We start from the raw sequence: 20,655 nt of genomic DNA on the forward strand, positions 1-20,655 counted from the left end.
TCTCCTCCCTTGCAAGCCAAATATACTGCTTTTGGCAAAAACATAATTAAGATTTAATTAATTACTAGGTAAGAACAATCTTAGAATCCCTAAAGGAAAACCTTGAGTTGTTCAGCAGGAATAAACCACGAAATTAATTTTTGTCAGCACTTGCATAATCTAGGCTAAGGCAGAACTAACATTAGACTTCAAATTCCCTGTAGAGCAAATCTTTGCCTTATCCTAGACAGCATTAAATAACAATAAACACGCTTAGTTGCGGTATCACAAACAAATAGGTTTTCTGGTAAAATAAACATGGAACAGGTTTTATTTAGCTTATTTCATAAACCAGAACAGGCAACAAACTCAGAAGGGCTGCCACTGAACACAACCTTGCAGCTTCACTCTGAGATGGACAGGGAGACACATTGAATGACAAGTGAGAACATCTGGCTTCCATGACCAGCAAACTCTTTTCCCCACAGCCTCAATTTCTCCTCCAGAAAGATGCAAGGTACTGTGTTTTCCATGTTTTTGAAGAGGACACAACAACAGAGTAAGGCAAGTTTGTCTGCTTGGCTGATGACACACAACATTGAAACCAAAAACTTTCAACAGTCTTAAGAGACAGAGGGACTCCCTATTGTGCTGCATGTGCCTTCTAAGCTTGGGCAACAGGAACTCTGTTCTAGTGTTTCACCACCTCATCATAAAGACCCTCTTCCTCCCCTCTTTAGTTTAAAACCATTACACCTTGTCCTATCAGTTTGTCCCCATCTTCCTTATTAGCCCTCTATAGGTATTGCAGAGCTGCAGAAAGGTCTCCCTGGACTTAGGAGGCTTCTTTTGTCCCTGATGAACAACTCCAGCTCTCTCAGCTGTTCCTCACAGCAGAGCTGCTCCAGCCCTCTGATCATTTTCATGGCTGTAGTCTTGACTTCCTCTAACAGGTCCATATCTTCTGTGCTGGGGATCCCAGAGCTGGATGCAGTGTTCCAGGTGGGGTCTCACCAGAGCAGAGCAGAGGGACAGAATCCCCTCCCTGGCCCTACTGGCTATGCTGCTTTGGATGCTGTCCAGGATAGGTTTGGCTTTTGGGGCTTCGGGCACACATTGTTGGCCCATATCCCACCTCTCATCCACCAGCCCCCCACAAGCCCTTCTCCACAGGGCTGCTCTCAATCCCTTCATCCATCAGCTTCTATTGGTACCAGGGTAATCATGGCAGTCAAATAAACACAAGCAGCAAAGAGTAAAGAAGTTTTATAAGAAGCTGCCCACACATCTGACCAGGAAAGGATCATGAAACTTGGTACACCTCATAGTACAAACTTGTAAATACTTCACCAGCAAGTGAAGCTGTTTTGGCTTGCATAAAAGCAAAACTAGCTGCCACTGCTTCAGGCATGAAATATTGCTTGTGGATCCAAGCCCATGTCTGTCAGATCAGTTGATACAGCTGGAAAACACAGACACAATACCTCCTCTGACCCCCAAGCCTCACCTTGCTCACATTCATTGTGGCGAAGATCAGTGAGGTTCCAAGAACTAGGCACATGGGCCTGCCAGGACTTGCAGGGCAGCCATGGGACCTGGGAAATTCTAATGCCCCACAGTCCTGTGTCACAGATGACACTCCACTCCAGAGACAAAATAGTCCTGCCAGCCTGAGGGCTGCTCTGGACCAAAGCACCATAGCTATTTGTGAGGACCAGGCTTGGACAGGGAGGGTTGACATTCCCTCCCCAGGGACACACCAGGCTGCTCAGCAGCAGCTTGTCTAGCTCAAGCCTGCCATCTGCACCCTGCGTGTGTAAATATGCCCTTTGCAGCTGTGCAGCCCCTCTGGATGTTTCACTGACCTATATTCCCACGTGTACTACTCACAGAGCAGCACCAGTGCTCTGCAAGCACCATTTCTTCCCCACATCACAGCAGCTTCCCACTGTGCCCACCCATCACCTTGAACACTGCAAAAAGGACCACTTCCAGCATGACCTCAGGCCTCAGACAAAAGCACAGCTCTTTGGATGAGAATTTAGGCGTCACCTCAGTTCTGACACGCTCCCAAAAGGGGTTGGAGAGATGAAACAGCACAGCACAGTTCACCAGATGTACAGCTGTGTCTGAACAGCAGCAGGCCAATATGTCAGGCACTGCAGGAGCTCACTGAACAGGCCCATTAGCCAGAAAAATAGGGCACTCTGCCAATTAAATTATTAACCTCCGGGCATATTTGCATGCATCGAACATACTCAGCTTTTTCAGTTTTACTCCTTTTGCTACACTCAGTGACCCATACATGTCACAGCACTCTATGTGGCTAGGAAAACATTTTTATAACGTTTTGTAAGTGAAGAATAGCAGACACTAACTCCTGCAGAATATCTTATGGCGAGTCAAGGGAAGAGCCTGGAGAAACGCCTCCTGACTCACCATACAGTGCTCTGTCCATCACATCACATTACAGTGTAGGGACATTGCTGGGTCTCACACACGCTCATAAAGTTGTACAACTACAAACAGAGGTAGTAAGTATGAAATCTTAAATCATGTGGGATTTTTACCTAAGTAAATCGTCTCGGTTTTCTGTTCAGTTTCTTACATGGATGAAGTAGTATGCACCTTAAACCCTTCATCAATCTCACTTTAAAAAGCGCAAAGATCTTGCATTTCAAAATCTGTAAAAAAAAAAAATTAAATAGATAAAATAGATAAATAAATAAATAAATAAAAAACTAAAAGAAAATTTAAAATAAAAATAAAATAAAAATAATTTTTAAAATAACATTTAAAAAATTTAAAAATAATAAAAACATTTTTAAAATTAAGAATAAATTTTAAAATTTAATAAAATAAATATAAATAAAAAATAAATAAAAGTAAATAAATTTTAAAAACAGAAATTATTAAATTAAAATTTAAATTAATGAAAAAATTAAAAATTAAAAAATAAAAATAAAAATAGAAAAATAAAAATAAATAAATTATAATAACTAATTTAAAAATAAATTTAAAAGTAAAAAAATTTAAAAATCAAAATAAAAATTCAAAAAAAGTAAAAAATAAATTTGAAAAGTAAAAACAAAAAATAAAAAATAAAAAATAAAAGTAAAAATTTTAGAAATAGAAAACCCCTAAATAAATAAAACAAATTTAAAAATATTTTTTAAATTAAAATAAATAAATAAATAAATGAAAAATAAAAAATAAATTTAAGAATTTTTAATTTTTTTTTAATTATAAATTAAAAAATATTTTTAAAAATGTAATTTTTCAACTTGTATGGTACTTTTTCCCTTTCCTTTCTGCTCTGAAGCAAATGCATGCTTCCAGTCAATGGCACTCTGGGCTCTGTTGCATGGGGTAAATCACCCTGAAGTGCTATCAAAATGCACAGCAGCAACACAGGCTCCAGGGGCATGATTAGATCCTCTGACTACATTTATGGTCACAAATTTTTGACTATAGTTACAGCTGAAATAGTGACATTCTTTCATTCCTCAGGTCAAACTAATTCATATTTTAAGCATATCAAAACTTCTAAAATCATGTAATCATTTAAGTCACAACCATGGGTGTTTTTTCCCCAAAGTTTGCATAGGGGATGTACAGACATAAGCATGCTGGGGAAAGCTCTGCAGCAGGGAAACTCCTAAGTACAGCTCCCACTGGTTTTCAATGGGAATTATGCCCTTCAGTCCCACAAATGCTTTTGAACACTTACTCCACAATGCCCATCTTTCTTTGCAAGCTCCATGCCAAGCAGCACTGCCCTTTGGCAGAATGTCTGACTGCCCTCCTGATGTAATGCAAATAGAGAAGTGAAAGAGAGAGGCAAAACCAACCTTACTTCAAATCATAGAGCAGGGTTGTCCGTATTAATCAGTTCAAAATAAGAATATCAAAGAGCGTTTTCTGTAAGTTGATATATTTGACAGAGCATTTTGAGAGGCTCAGGGATGCAGAAACAACTTTTATATAGTCAGAACAAAAGCAGCAGACAAAACCAGGTGTTAAAAAGCCTCTAACACTGCAGAGGCTCCCTTAGTGAAGTCTGTTTTGATTATCATATTTTAAATTCACACAGCCGTTAGGTGAAGAGCATCTTAGCCATATGCTCTAGCACCATCTAGCTTGTACCTAAGGTACTTTCTCCTCAAGTAGGGAAATGGTAAATTTGTCATAAATGTGTCATTTCCTTTAAGTATGACTGTCTGTGCTTCAGGTATTTTAGTTATTTTGACATTATAATTCAAATGAAAGCAAAGGTAATGAGTACAAAGCAGTCTCATACATTAAAGAGGCCCCTTCATGGATAAATTCCTTCAGATGCATCTCTTTCTATCTGTCAGTTTATTTGTTCCCTCTTTTCTGGACTTCAGTCCTGCCAAAAATACATGTGTGTTAGATATTTCTAAAGTTTACACTTCAAATTTTGTTTGCCCAAACAAGGTTTCTTAGAGGAACTCATTAAGAAAAGCAACAAAGAATGGGTCAAAATAACACAACACCAATTCTTATTAACAAAGGAAAAAGCACCAACAACATTGAAAACAGAGAAGAGTTGCTGTTCCTCACAGGCAAGGCTGAGGGTCGGTATTGGGAATGGCTTTTCTCATGGAGGATTGAGGTGGCTCCCAGTGGCCCTTATGCCCCACAGAGGTCACCTTGATGCACTCTCCGGCTCAGAGCTCAGATGCAGGCAATGCAAGCAAGAAGAAAAACTCCAATGAACCACTTAACGGTGTGGGAACTGACGTTTAGAAAATGATACGTGATTGCATTCAATACTCAGGCTGACATAAGCTGTCCTGCCCAGATTCCCAAAAGTGAAACTCATACTTACAGAAACTGTGATAAGGACCACCATTAACCTGCAGTGGATGCCAGAAGACCTCTCCTAAGGAGTCAAGAGGGCTGTTCTTCTTTCCCTAATCCTTGATGGAAATGTTAGGAGAGTTTTTACAAGTTCTGAGGGCTCACTAGTTACACTGCTCATCAGCAATATTTGTAGAGACCTCACTAAAATTTTGGAGGGGGCTTCTAGCCGGGATGTCCACTTCTCCCTGGAAAGCACCACGGAGCTGAACACTCACTCTTATGGCACAGGTTTACACTGCAGCAGAGTTTAACAGAGGATGAGGCTTGCAGACAGCTGTGTGCAGCACCACTGGGGGAGGTCACATTGAACTGGTGCTCATGTTATCTCCCTGCTGAACGAGAGCAGACAGAACCTAATGCACTGTGTCTGCCATGGCAGCCCCAGGGAGCAGTCTCAGCTCCTCCACTGCAAAGGACTTTGGCAAAAAGCAGCTGGGGCAGGCATTGATTTTGGTATTGTTTCCATTTCTGCTGAGCCAAAGCTTCAGGGAGGAACTCAGCTGGTTAGTTCTCCTGTCAGCAGCTTCATGACTAAATTAGCCAGTGAGTTACAAAGTGGTGATGCCAAAAGTGCAGCAACACAGGGAGCCTGGTCATGAGCAGGTGTAGCTGGAGACCAAGCAAAACCCTATTCTTCTGCCAAAACTGCACGTAGCTTTATGTGTTTATGTGAAAATCCCTTAAGGCTGTCACTCAGCTTTCAACTTAATTTTGCAAACATGATAAGTCTCCAAGACTTGAGCCTTTCTAATACAAGGCGATGAAAAACGCAGGAACCAGGCTCAGCAGGGACATTGCCCTTCAGAGGGATTTAGAGATCCCCAGCTCAGCACTACACCAGGGCAAACCACTTCCAAGCACCGCATTTTCCTGCCTGCAGGTTACAATATGCTCACAGAGGCAGAAAGCTCATTACCGGCCCCAATCTAGAGGCCATCCTGCCTGGCTCGGTGTCGGCACGACCCGCCCGTGCCGCCGTGTCCGTGCACAAGGGCCCCGGGAGCTGCCGGGGAGAGCGGGCACAGGGACGCAGGGCGCGGCTCTGCGCCGCGTTTGGCAGCACGCAGGGATTTCACAGAGGATGCTCCATCTGTCACCACGCTCTGCTGCAGAGCTTGACCTCGCTAGCACTAAGGAAGCCCCAGCAGATTAACATTTAATGATGCTTTCAGTATCAGCCCTTGTAGTTTTTCATCTCTCAGAGGGCAGACACGGAAGAGAAAGAAAATCGTATGCTATGTACAGCATATGGGTCTTCTTTCAACCATCTGCTTTAGAATGCTTGACTTTGACAGATTCCAATTTTTAAATTATTTCTACTTAAAAAAAAAAAAATTCTACATATATCTTATTCCAGAAATAGAGCATTGTTGCTTGTTGTATACCTAGACCATTTTTGTTTAGATTTGTATAACAATCATACCTAATTCAGTTTAAATAAGTAAACACAGGGGATATGGTTCTATGGTTCTTGGTAGCTGTCTGAACAGAAGCAAGGAAACTAAACCTTGCCAAGACAGATGGATTAAATGAGATCCCCTATGTCACTCTTTGTTGTCTTGAAAAACACAATAACCACACGATTTAATGCAAAAATAAATCCATAAGGGACAGTAAAGTGAATCAGAAACACAGTTTCCATTCTCTTTGTTAAGGGCTTCTATTCTTGTTTTTTTTTCTGTATTTTCTGCTTGTGAAGTGTCCAGCTTGTGCCCTGTGCCCAGGAGCAGGTGCAGACAAAGCACCTGGAGTTCTGCTATATGTTCCCAGAGGCCCATCAGTGCTGCCTGGAGCACAGGCTGAAGTCAATAAGATCATCACAAGCACAGAAAATGTTGGAAAAACAAAACTGTGGTATGAAAGTTCACAAAGTACATATTTGGTAGCATGGCTGGTATAGTATTATAGTAAAGTACAGGTTAGTATTTGTAGGAAATAATGACCTGAAAGAGGGATTTACATGAGAAAGTGTAGGGACAAAAGTGATGGAGAAACACAGAAGCCAGCAGAGAGTCCCAAGCCCATTGAACATTTCTGGAAGATAAAGGTAAGAATTTTAATTTTGAGATTATAGTTACCAAGAGATAAGTGAGTAGTCAGATCCTTAAAGGAAGTAGATCACCCAGGAAAGTGAAAAAACAACTGGCAAGAGGATAATTGGTACTGCTTCAGCCATGGTACTGTAGGGGAGAGCTAGATGGGAACACAAGAGACTACAGGGGGAGAGAAGGAACTGAATACCACTGCAGTCACTTCTGCAGCCAGAGCCCTGCTGTTATGTGCGCTTTAGTAAAGAGAATATATGAGATGGCAAAAGTCCAGTGAAAGTAAGTGCTGTGCAGTCATGAGGGTAAAAACAAGGCAATTAACCTGTTCCATGCAATAGCTTTCATAGTTTGTTTTTTTAGTAGTGCCCATGAGGCTTCAGCAGCCAGCCAAGCAATGCTCACCAGCACCGTACTAGCAATGAGGTTACCTCAACATGTTGCTAGTGCAAGGTTTTTTGCCTGGATAATCAGAAAACTATTATCACTTCCTAAAAACATTGACCAAAGTAAATTGGGAAGACAGTCACTTTTTTTGCAGCCAAGACCATCCAAAGGAAGAAAAAGAAATTGCTTCTTAAAGTTTAAAATTGCAAAATCATAAGGTGGCAGCAGACTCCCAAGCAGCCTAGAAAGTGAGAATCATGAGTTTGCAGAAAGGGTGCCCAATAAAGGCTTACAACACCTGCAATAATGGAGAACAACTCCATTCACAGATAGAGCTTGTGCTCAGCTGCCCAAGTCACAGCAGATCTGGCTCAGAGGAAACTTCATTCACCCTGGTATCTGGCAGGCCATGGCTGCAGCTACTTCATGTCTTCCTGGCCCATCTCTGTCCTGCTCTTCTGTAGGGTGGATACCCCTGCACTGGTGAGAGACATGCTGAGCTGAAGCATATCATTCCTCAGAGTTAAAGAAAACCTTCTAGAAAAATCTGGGGCCTAGACTCTTCAACCTGCACATCTCATATCCCCTTGCTAAAGCTCAAAGCAGATAGCAATGGTACAAAATCCAAAAGGAAATTTACTCTGAGTAGTAAAAATGGGTGTTTGCAGTTAAATGCAACTAGAGGAATAAAAGAGTAAAGCCTAACACAAAACTGAACCCCCTGCAGCAAAACCCTGCAGCAAAACCCTGCAGCAAAACCCCCTGCAAAACAGTGCATTAGTAGGCACTGTTTATGAGCATCATCACAATGTGTTGTTTCTGCCCCACAGGTATGCACTGACACAGTCCCCAGCAGCAACAGAGCAGGGAAGGGAAGAGTGCAGCAAAGCCCTGAAAGCACATCTGTCTCCCTGTGCAACATTCTCAGAGTAACACCCTTAAGTGTAGGGTCTTGGTCCATGCATGGGTGGACCAAGACCCTACACTTAACTATTAACCATATAACCTTTATAACCACCACTAGATATAAAGATATCCAAACACATCAGCAAGAATATTCAGTCTCTAATTAACACTGAGAATTCAGAAAATATAGATCATGTTTAGCTACTGCCTCATTTTGTTAACAAGAGATAATTGTAAAAATACATGCTAAAGTGATTGCCTAATGATCACATCAAATTTGTTAAAAATTCAATTCGCTGTGATCAAATAGTTTTTTACAAAAAAGCAACAACACACAGAGCACATTACTTGTTTGGGGCCTATCTCACCAAGTCTGAACTAGCATCCTTAGTGCAAAGACTTTTACAGAGGAAGGAAGATCAAAACAATGTCCCAGCAGCTTTTGGGCTAATTTTGGGTGTATCCTTCCTGCTGCTCCATCACTTCCAGTTTGAGAATTGCTCATGTCCCTTTGCTGTGCATCCTGAGGAATCTCTGATAGTCCCCCTTGCAGCACAACCCTGACCCCAACCATTCTCCCTCTATCATCAAGGAAAAGGTCATGAGGGTCCACAGGAAAAGCTTACACGACTCTGTGCCTCCAAAATGCAGGATTAGGCCTACTGACAACAAAAGTCCTCTGTCACCTTCACCCCCCAATGATATTCTCCTTATCTAGGTTTTCAGTGAGAAAATGTGTCATCCAAATGCGTAACAAATTATTTGTAAGTCATTTACCAAAGAGCTTTGTTCCAAATTCATGTCAAGCTCTGCAGATATAACCAAGTAGTCAGGACACAACTTATTTTAAGAATCAGCAATATGCTTTAGGCAGAAATCTCAACTTGCAAATATTGCATTCTGGCCCAGCAGATTTCCTTCTTGATAGACCATGACCTGGTCTATCATAATTCCAGGGCAAAACCATGAAGATTAATAAAAAGCAGAAAAAGGATTTTAATCAACACAGCCAGCTGGTCTGTGGTTTGGATTATGTTGTAGAAGGTAAAGTGTAACATTAAGATCAAATGAAAAATGCAAAGCACTGATTACCCTGCAGACTACCTACCAGCTAAATTAACATTAAACTCATATTTGCAAATCCTGTGCTTATATTACTGCATGTAGGCAATTGTGATACATTTAACATCAACCAGAAATTTTTAAATCTGCCTTTAAAATAATGAGTTTTGTTTCAAATTCTGTTCATAGAAGTCAGTTTCCACCAGTTACTAAGAATATGACCTATTTTAGATCTCATCCTTTAAAAGTATTGAGATGAGTTCCTTTTCTGGAGGGGGTAAAGCAGGACACAGGATGTCTGGAAAGCAGCAAATGAGGGATAAGGAGAGGGAGCCTCCTTAAAAGCCAGGAGCAGGAAGATGAAGGCTTATCTAATAGAAGGGCATGCAGCCAAAGGATGGGATTTCTGGTCTGCAGAGGAGCAGCTCTGGGTGCCTGGGAGAAGGTGCCTCCTCCAGGACACAGACCAAGAGAGGCATCAGAGGCTGCAGCCTGACCACTGCTCCTCATCAGCAGATGCAGGCTGCTGCCAGCTGCTGTGGGGTGGAGGGAGAAGGGGGGAAACAAGCTGGCTGGACCCTGGCCAAGGAACAACAAAAGGCTTGTGTGCCAACCCCACATCATCCTGCCCCGCTGGCCACCCAGCCCGCAGAGCACCATAGCAACCAGAGCTAAAATTGGGTCAGGACTGCCAGTGCAAAACCTGCTATTTGAATATAGGCTTGGCACTGAAAGTGTTCACTCATGTGCTGTTTTGACAGAAAACATGCTGTTTGGTGAAGCTGAAGAGGGGAGAGGAAACCGCTTATGAGGAAGTCAGTGTCCAAAGTGCTGTGAGTGCATGACTTTTTCTTTTTTTACTGGCACTATACCTGGACAAGACACACTAGGACTATCTGAAGTGCCATTACACATCTTGAATGTCACTGAGGTTCCAGGCAATACCCACAGTGCCCTGGGTGCATCAGCCAGGCTGCTCCTGACCACCTGTCAGCATGGCCCAGAAAAAAAGCAGGAGGGGAAGCAAGTCCCTGGACAAATATATGTGATCTAGGACTGGGACATACTTATGCCTTGGCCTTTCCTTAGAAAGCACAGTTCTTTCTGCTAAATGCATGACTCATAGCCAGCAACTGCCACTCCAGGTATTATGTGATGGTTTGCAGATGCTAATTAAAATTATTCTAATATGTCCATATTAGAAGAATTTCACAGGTACTGTGCATGCATAAGTATATGGTGTGGAAGTGTAACAGTGAAAACAGTTTCTTTCAATTACTTGATCCCCACCATACAGAAAAAAACCTTTCATACTTTTTCTGGAGAAATATTTCTGTAGCTTAAGAAAGATATTGAATTAACATGGCAGAATCCAAGCATTCAAGTTGAAAAGCTAAATCTAGACTTAGTGCACTCCTCACTGGGCCTGATTTTTCTGAAGTGCTGAGCACATGGTTTTAACAAAACAGGACCTGTTTGATCAGCGCAAGACATACATAATCCTGACACATCTGAGCATCTCAGTGTGCCTGATTCATTTACCTTTACAACACTGACTCACTTCCAAATCCTCTCCCCCTTCATGAAGTAAAAACACAATTAGAAAAGTTTTATTAGTGAGCAATGGAGGCATGAAGGCTTCATCAGTTGTCCCAAGTCTACAGAAGAGCAGGACTGCATCCCAGCCTCCTTGTGCCACAGATGTTATCCAAAGCTTTGGAGCTATGAACTAAAACTTCCCAGATATCCTGTTTCAAAAAGAAGCATTTCCCTTGAGAAACCTGGGAGACATTACTCAAGATTCTTTTGTCTGGAATGAACTAAATCCTGGCTTTTAACCCAACATCAAATTCACAAGCTGATATGATCAACTTCACTATTCTGCTTACAAATAATTTTAAAGTGTTGACCAATTACAATCAAATTTGACAAAGGCTCAGCCAAATTATGTTTCTTTAGGATGCAAAAGCCAGGAAGCTGAAAAATACAAAACTTGTGCCCACAGAAAGAAACAGGAACAATTGAATATTTCCAAAGGCAAGTAAGAAATCCCTGTGTGAGGGAGCATGCAGTTATACACCATCAGTGTGAGAAAAGCTCAAATCAAAGCCAATCCTTCCTTTTGCCTTGTCCAACATGTAGGGAACATGGGAGGAAGCAAACATCTTGAGGAGGAGCAATCCACAAAAGCCAGCAGAGCAGCTGGGAATTTAGCAGTGACAGACTATCAGTGATACAGGACACAAATCTGAAACACATTATTTCTCTGTAGCACAATTTATCTGGGACATTAATAGAATTACTCCAAGATGAAAGCAAGATCAGTAAATGATTCCTTATCATGAGTTTCCATCAGTTGTTCAAAGCTTCCAAGTATACTATAATGTCACATATAAAAGCCATGTCTTCATATAAAGTTACATATCATATAAAAGTCTTACAGCACTGCAACTGAAAAATAATTATTAATTTTTTGTGTATTTTGAAAGTAGTTTCTATACCTAAAATGAAATGCCTTATTTAAAACACACTGTAGCACTCAAAATCAGGTTTGCGTTTTGCAGATACATTGGCCCAGGTTCTGTGCAACAGATTTGTAGTTCAAGAAATCAGTGACTCCTGAGTGAGGGACTTCTTGTATGTGAGCAGAATTTAACCCAACAGCAAATCTTAATGAAAGTATTTTTCCGATTTTATAAAGCAATCTAAAATCCTAGAAAAATGTAGACAATCAGGACTTAATAAAAAGTTCACACCCAGGTCTTCCTTCAGACCTGTGCTGTGCAGGACTGCAAACCCAGTTTTGGGATTGCTAACTTCTCAGGTTGGGCTCACATCCTCTCCCCAGGCAGCCTCCTCACTACCTACCAGGCATCTTCTGAACAAAAGAGTCACTGGAACTGAGCTGTGGTAAGAGACCAAAATGCCTTTGTTCACAGCTGTCCACAGATGTGCCAAAGGCCACCAGCAATTCCAGCTGCAAACTCACACCTCAGAACTGCTCATTCTGCTCCTCTGCCTTGTCCTTGGTTTCCATGAAGTGGCCATGCAGGATTTTTTGCCTTTTCTTGGCTCAATGCACTGGGCTTTGAAGTGATCTCTGGCTCTTACTTCAAATGCTGCTGCCACTGCTAGATCAAACTCAGAAAAAGCACAGTGAAGTAATCTGTGTTAGAGTCAAGTAAAAACATGAAGTGCCACATCATGTGCACAGCATGGTTTGAAAGCCAGATCAGATGGCACAAGATCACCCCATTCTAGCCCTGCATTTGCCTTCTGCAACTTACAGCTGTGACTTTCACCCAGCCTGGCAGTTTGCCTTGCCTCAGGTCTCTCTTAAATTAGGCAGACATATTCCAGTGATGGATATCTGAAGGTCTCTTACAACCACATTGTGGTAAAAATAGATAAGGGAAAGAGAATTTCCTGTTCCAAGTAAAATTTACGTAAACCATTAATAATTCATTATTCATCATTCACAAAAATTCTTTCAACTTAGAATGACCACTATTAAAAAATGTTGTAATTTTGTTACTGAGGACACAGAAATGGAAAAAAAAACCAACCCAAACCAAAAAAGCAACAGACCTATTTATTTGGAAAGGTCAATCCATACTTCCTTTGTCGGTACAGGATGGAAAATGCTGCTGGTCATATTTTCCCTGTGGTATTCTTTTCTCTGGTAGTTCTAGTTCAATGCCATACAAGGGAGAAGGACAGCAGGAGGCCAAGAATGTCACCAGTCCAGTGCTGTCAAGATGTGTTCCACTTCCCCAAACACACTAAAGTGAAGGCTTGGCAGTTAGGGGAGTGAGAATCATTTCTAGAGCTTCTATATTTCCAGTCCAAAATGGATCAAAATCTGGTCACGAAGGTCAGTCACTCACTGAGTTTCTGGTGGGGCTGTGTCACAGTCTAACCCCAGTAAGCAGCTAAACATCACCCAGCCACGGTTCTTTAAACACCAAGTATTTAATTTCTGCTAGGTCTTCCCTAGCTTTTGCCAAGATTGATATTTTTTATCTCAGATGTGTTAGAACACAGCCTTCATACAGCCACACCTTAAACCTGAATGAAATCGTCAACAGTACTTTGCTACAAACAAATTACAGGACTAGAGAACAAGTTGGAAATTCTTAAATGGGCAAACTGATGTGCAATTAAATCACCACAAGCTTTTTAAGAAATAAAATAGTTGCTATCCCACATGCACCTCACCCTAGACTAATTACAGAAAGTCTTTTAAAGACAGGAAACACTTAAGAGTTTATATTCTCCTGCAGTGCTCTGAGCCACTGCGAAGGGAAATACAATCCTGAATAGTGTGATGAAAACCAGGTGGGCCTAAAATGTAGAGTTTCTGTTCAAAATGCACATGTTATCATCTGTGACAGGTTGACTCTACCCTCAAGTATGGACTACAAAAAATTAAAGGCACAAATTTCTGACTATTTTGTATCTAGGGTTCCAACACCAGTTAGTCTCTGGAATATTATAGAACACTGGTTTACACCACAAATTCTTCCCAGGAAAAAAAAAAGTCCACACCACAGAAAAACCCTTACACCTACATGGTCAAACAAATTAGTTATTTAAGGAAAAGATGCCAGACATTGCAATTGACCCCAACTAAGCACATGCATCTAAAAAAAAATTTAGTGAGAAGGACATTCCTAAAGGAAATCCCAAAATAGTGACAAAAGAAATGCCAAATCAAGGCAGAGAAACAAATTAAACTCTCCCATCACACTGTCAGGCAACAAATATATAATTAAGGCACACTGGTGTTTACAAAGACTGTGGCAAGGTCTTTTTTAGACATTAATTTTTCTTCCTAATGTTTCCCTTTCACTGTTAAATAATTTCATTCAGAGGACACTTTTTCAAATGTAGCTTTCACATCATAAATCTTTAAAAGCCTACAGTCAGTCTATTATATTTAATTTCTCTTCTCTACACAAAAAAGGATTGATCTAAACATACCCTACAACACTATTTACACTTTAGCTGATTATTATATCTGATTTCTTTCTGAGCAACTAATGTAAAATTTCATTTGAATAGCTCTTCCTTAAAAATGTATTTCCAAAATATAAATAGAAAGAATTTTCCCATGCAGGTGTGTATACATACGCAACATAGAAATCCGTGAAGGCAAGACATTCTTCTTTTCAATATTTCTATTCTTTTATCAATCTAACACAAATCACAAACACCAAGAAAAAATATGACCTGAATTTAGTAGTAAATAGTTAATTCCTGTTTCAGAGGGAAAAAAAACCTCATTGAAATAGCAGTAACATTGTTAAATCACACAGCTTGGTGGTAATGATGGGACTGCTTTTTGAAATGGAAACATTAGACAACTGAACTGACCTGTTGTGCTACATTTCTCTTTTAGAGTTTTGTTGGTTTTGGTTCTGTTAGCAAAAAAAGAAATGGATTTACATCTAAAAAAGGGCAGCAGGTAATAAAAGAAGGTGCATGCCTATAGGACAGAAGCAGGTTTCCTTATTGCAAAGGAATAATATTTTTTTAAAAAGTAATTTAATCATCCTCCCATTTTCTGAAAACTTAAGGGCATCTCAGCTCAGCTGTTCCTACCCATTTGCTCTTGTCTACTGTACATACAATATCATATAACTTCTCTATGATCCATACAATAATTTTATTTACACACCTGTAGCAGGATGCTCTGTCTGGGATGCAGTGAAGATTTGAGCAATGCAACATTTCAAAGCTATCGCTGGTGAACTGAGTGGAGGTGTCATGCTGCTTTTGCTGCTAAATTACACAAAACCAAATCTGACTCATCAATTCCAAAGTTAAACATCCTGATAGTGAGGTGAAGGTGTGGCAGATATGTAAAGTGTCCTTATCTAAAGATGCTGAGCTGACACAGCTGACTTCTCCATAACAATATGGAGACATATGGCTGACAGTGAGCCACTTTATACTATAAGAGTACCACTTATATATATACTAGAAAAGTGCCAAATGGCAGGGATTTCTAGCACACTCCTTCTTGGAGCATGTGTGGAGATTCCTCCCTTGGGTGGGATGACTCTTAAGGTGAGCTAAAGATGTTTGCCCACAATCATTGGTAAGGGTGAGTAACATTGATCTCTACTCAATAACTGTTTCTTTTTTGATGACTTTAATACCGTTGCTTTAATATAATATATTATCATATACTATACTAGCAGTGTTAGCTTTCATACCATGTAGTAATTCTGATTAAGATCTATTTGTCTAATCATTTATTGTAATAAATCATTCATTTTGGTACCTCTGGCTTGCTATCCTTAATTCTGCATGACAAAATTGTACAAAGGTTCAATCACACATGTATAATTCCTTAGACTTAAACCATTGAACAAGTCTGGGGCTAAGATTGGATCCAACCACATCCAGACTCCTCTCTGAGGAGTTTAGAAAACCAGAGGTCATTCTGCACCCTGTGAGTCAATGGGAAGGCTTCTCTAATAAGCTTTGAAGCTCCCGCTCCACCCACAACAACATCATATACTCCATTACCTCGTGTCTTTTTAGAAACAGTTTCTGGAACTGCAGAGCTATGGTTGTTGTTAACACTTTATTTTTCTACTTTTTTTTTTAATTTAAAAGTGAAAAAACCCAAGAAAGTCCCATACAACCCAGAAAGAGGTTTAAAAAATATCCAGGATTATTTTCACTTCTCTTTTTCATATTAAGTGTTTCCTCATCTTTTCCCCAAAGAACAGAATATTTGGCAACATTTTAATTACACTGCCGATAAAAGTAGAAGTAATAATCAGTGAAAAACATTCCAGCAAAGTAACGGTCTGTTGAGCAGCTAGCAAAACCCTGCAAAAGAAAAATAAAGGAGGTTGATAGAGGAACTTCTTTCAGTTCAAGTGCTATTTGTCTTTTGCCACGTTGCCATTTGCAAAGGCTTACCGGCACGGCCACGCGGAAAGAGTATGCACTGTCATACAGCTTAGCTACAGGGAGAGCCCAAATGTGCTGCCGTCCCTAGGGGACAAATGAGACACAGATCAGATAACCTCATTCCAGGGGAAACTGGAGAGAAGGACAGACTCTGGAAATGTTTCATTGACACATGCAGCACAAGGTCATTATGATATCAAGACATGATAACTACAGGCAAATGTATTTAAAGATCAAGTGCTGACTTTAAACCCTGCAAATGTGGTTTACTCTGATCAGCTCCACATGGAGGAGAACTGGCAGGCATCTGACTCCCAGCGACACTCAGCTGGCTCTGAATAAATGGATTCCTTCACTCATTTTCTAAGCAAATCCCCCCAAAATAGGGATTGTTCCTGATATGCCAGGTGACACGAGAGCTTTAATTTGTAATACTAGCAAATGGCAGTTCTGCTGATTTTGGGACAGGAACTTTAGCAGTGCTCAGAAGACAGAATTTCCTCCATATATTCTAAAGATATGGGTAGAGTCTTCAGTCACTATTTCAAAAGCAGATACCTGCAAGGTTTCATGCTATTTTTTATTACAGTGTTCTGCCATGCAAAAGTGAAACAACATATTTTGTACCTGAAATGTTTATGCTACAATGAATAAAACAAAATTCAATCCTCACCTCTCTTTCACCTAATGATCCATGGTAATTTACATTTCTAGTGTCTCAACTCCTTCATCTTTTTCTCCTCACTTCACTTTCTGACACATCCTCTCTGCTGGAGAAAATATGTTCACATGACAAAACTTATGAGGGGCTGGTGAGCCCAAATGATTCCTGTTCTGCCTTTTGGTAGGGAATAAGCCTTCCCATCCCTAGAAAAATCCTCTTAAAAGAAACCTCTTCAACTAGGCAGCATTTCTATTCTGAGTCACATCAAATCTGAATGCTCACTGCTGCTGGAGGCTAGTTAGCTTTAGTCTTTTGATGTGGATTTCAGGTTGACACAGGAAATCTCTTTGACCAGTTTTGTCAGTAAGCTTCAAGGACATTTCTGCATTGTGAAACTCTCTAAGTCTGACTTAATTTCAATTCTGTTGAAATTACAGCAGACAGGTCAAAACTTGGAAAATTTGAGCTTTTGGATGACTATGCCATTGTTACAAAGAAGCCTGAAACTTTTTGCAAAGACATTTGAAAAGCTGAGCAAAAAGTCAGCTGGAGGTATCTCAAGTGCCGTAATCTGACTAAGCACAAAAAACAAACAAACAAAATCAATTAAAAACATGTTATGTATGGGATCATAGATCAGAATTCTGAAGACTCTTCTCCAGAAGAACTTGGAAATTACTTCCAAATTCAGAGATGTTTCTGCTACAATGTGTTCAGAAATGCTATTATCATTGCTTCTGCCTTTCCTACCGTTTTAGCCAGAATAGACATTTCTAAACAAACATTGACAAATGGGGGCCTTGAAGGAGGCCTGTATGTTCAGGGAACCTGAAGAAAGTTTAAAGCCTTCATCAATTTACTGGAGGTGTTTCAAGATTTGCAAGACCTGGTCACTAAATATTTTTTATTGGGAAAAGCCAACCTGTTTCACCAGATTTTATCCCCATTGAGGGAATCCAGAGAATGACACATAAACTATTTTGCTTTTAAAATGAAGAATTTTCCCTAAGAGATTTACCTTTAAGCTCCTGTTCACACAGAAATAAAGCAGAACACTACCATTGTTACCAGCAAATTCTAGACTTTAAAACTGGAATTAATTACGCGTAAAATAATAATAGAAGCCATAAAGTAGATGAGAGGTTGGAGGACTCTCCTAAAGCTCTCAGTGATAAATTACTCCCATTTCTCTGGAGTTATAATGAGTTGTAGTGGTGGCTTAGTCTGAAGTAGAATCAAAACTGTCCTTTCAGAGAATTATTGGACAGGTTTTTATAAAAGTCAGCAGAAAACTGACTCCAACAAAAAGACTGCATCTCATTATGGTCATGCCAAAGCCAGCCATGACTGACAGACTCAAAGTACCAGCATTTAGATTTCTAGTACTTCAACAAAGATCAGAATTTTGCAGCCATTAATTTCATAACAATTTTTCCCAAACCCCAGAGTATTGTTATACAAGTCTTACCTGTGTGGTTTCTTGGAAATTCTTCCTACTGTTTTGGCTGGAAGAATAATGGGAGCAATAATTTCCAAATGTGACTTTGCAGAGAAATATAATTAATGGTTCTGTGGTGCTTCAAGAAACAGAGAAAAATAAGGATAAATGACTTTATTAAAAATAAAATCAGTTGCTCCCAAACCACAAACCAATATTCAAAATACAGTCATACTCAGTGAAACTCTGAATATGATGTATTAATCCCTACATGAGAGTGCTATACTATACGATTATAATGGCATGCATTTAAAAGACAAATTTTCAGTGGCTGTACAAAACAAGTAGACACTTCAGGGGTACTGTTATATTTCATCTTATTTGAAAAATGCAGATGTTTACAGGGATAACATTGAAGATCAAAAGACTGGACAAGTCCTTTGTTGCAGACATGGAAGTCATGAACTGTTGTGAAGCAGATTGTTTGGCAGCTGTTCTGGTTAGTGCTGGCCTTTCTCAGAATAAAACTCCAAAATAAATTACTTGCTCCCTCTGGGAGAACACGATGGAGGTGGGCTTTTGAGGAGGAAAAGCTGCTGAAAGGAATAAGTCTGCTGCTTTTCCCTGCTGTAAGTCACAATTTTATGCAACACCAGAAGTTCCTGCACAAAACCCCCCTTTCACAGTGTTGGCACAACAGTCCCAAAGAAGGCACTCTCTGGAGTTACTCATGTTATGTTCCTAATAACGTTTCTCTACAACAAAAGAAAACTCTGATCCCTAGGCCAGAGACCACAATCCTGCCAACACAGACATATGTGTGTGTCCAAATGCTTATTAGGAGTGAAGCTCAAGACTTCTGGATTTCAATACCTGCAGCATCACGTGAAGTCTTCCTTGAGCTGAGAGTGGTATTGGACCTATGCAACAGCAAGGAATCTACCCAAAAGGTCTACATTAACAATTTAGTTGTGCACTACATTTTTCCCACTCCTCTGAACAGGATGGATTTGTGTAGCAATAAGCATCAGGCAAGAATTTCTATCAAATGAAGAACCACCATTGTCTTTTGCATGTATTCCTTTTAATTGTACTTACTTTATTTCCAGTGAGATTTCTATATCCATGGGCGTGTATTTGTTAATAGGAATAACATAGCTGTAGTTTCCAGAGCTGAAAAAGGATGTATTAATACACATGAGATTTTGATATAGACAATATGTTACCCAAAACATGAAAATTGCATTTAAATTTAAACGGAAAAAAACATTAAAAGGTATCAAAGACTACTGCATCCGAGAGGAAATAACTGTGAGCAGAAGCCAGCCAGGCAGCCAGGCCACAATAATGGTCTTTTATCCTACTATAACAAAATAAAACAATTATTGTTATTATTTTATTAAATAATAAAATAATAATTATTAAAAATTCTCCTACCTGCACTGCAGATTTTTACTACAATAGCGGTTGTCAATGCTTTGCTGAGTTTGCAAAATCTGTATGGAACTGATTGTTGTGTCAATCCCTAAAAATATTAAGAATAATAATTTTTTTCTTGATTATTTCTGAAATAATAGATAAGAGCATAGTAAAACTGCAGTTAGTCTACTGCCTTGATTGCCACTACAGGACTTGCTCCAGGTCCAAATGAGCACTCAGTTAAAAGCCTCTGGTTGATTACCATCATTCTGCCATTGCAGATAAGAACCTTGTTCAGTTTGCAAGGATGAATATCCTGGGAACCTAACATTGCACCATTTCTTTTGCACAGATGTTGAAGGCTACTTTGATGGCAATCCAAGTAAAACTCAAATGTGTCAATATTCATTTTCATGTACTAGAAGTCATACCCATTCAAGTTACCATAAAGTTGAAAAACCTCATCTTTGTTGAGAGGAATAATATGGAATGCAACAAAACTTTTTTCTAATTCCCTGTGGAAGAAAATTACCCAACTTAAATGAAAATCATAATTTCTTCATATAATGCTGCCTTGAACTTGCAAGAACTTTGTTTTTTGCAAGAGATTTGTAATATACTGCAGATAGATGATGAATATAGCCATGGTAACATTGTTTTTCCCTTAGGTAGACACCATGTGTCTGAGAGTGCTGTCCAAATCCTTGCTGAACTCATCTGAGGTGTGTGTACACATGCAAAAAATCAGAAGGGGAATGATTTTTTCCCAGATCATCCCACCGGGGCACATCCCGGCAACAGGCAGAATCTGTGTTCTATTCCTCACCTGCTTTAAGTCCATGGTCTAGATGTCCAAGTCTAGATGTTTTATCATCCAAATATTGCCTATTCTTTAATCAAATATTTATTTCAAAAACCCAAAACCAAAAACAACCAAG

The 20,655-nt window shown here is 39.8% G+C and overlaps 1 protein-coding gene across 1 annotated transcript in view; it reads right to left on the reverse strand.

Annotated features, from left to right (window-relative positions):
- Nucleotides 1-16,025: 16,025 nt before the first annotated feature.
- Nucleotides 16,026-20,655, reverse strand: part of MYRFL (myelin regulatory factor like) — a 38,772-nt gene continuing 34,142 nt past the window's right edge. Inside the window, exons 21-25 of the mRNA XM_058805808.1 lie at nucleotides 19,736-19,823; nucleotides 19,397-19,471; nucleotides 18,329-18,437; nucleotides 16,206-16,280; nucleotides 16,026-16,112 (exon numbers count right to left, since the gene is read on the reverse strand). Coding sequence (XP_058661791.1) covers nucleotides 16,026-16,112; nucleotides 16,206-16,280; nucleotides 18,329-18,437; nucleotides 19,397-19,471; nucleotides 19,736-19,823 — 434 coding nt within the window. The remainder of the gene's footprint in view (nucleotides 16,113-16,205; nucleotides 16,281-18,328; nucleotides 18,438-19,396; nucleotides 19,472-19,735; nucleotides 19,824-20,655) is intronic.

This window comes from Ammospiza caudacuta, chromosome 5, assembly GCF_027887145.1.
Source record: "Ammospiza caudacuta isolate bAmmCau1 chromosome 5, bAmmCau1.pri, whole genome shotgun sequence".
NCBI classification, from domain to species: Eukaryota; Metazoa; Chordata; class Aves; order Passeriformes; family Passerellidae; genus Ammospiza; species Ammospiza caudacuta.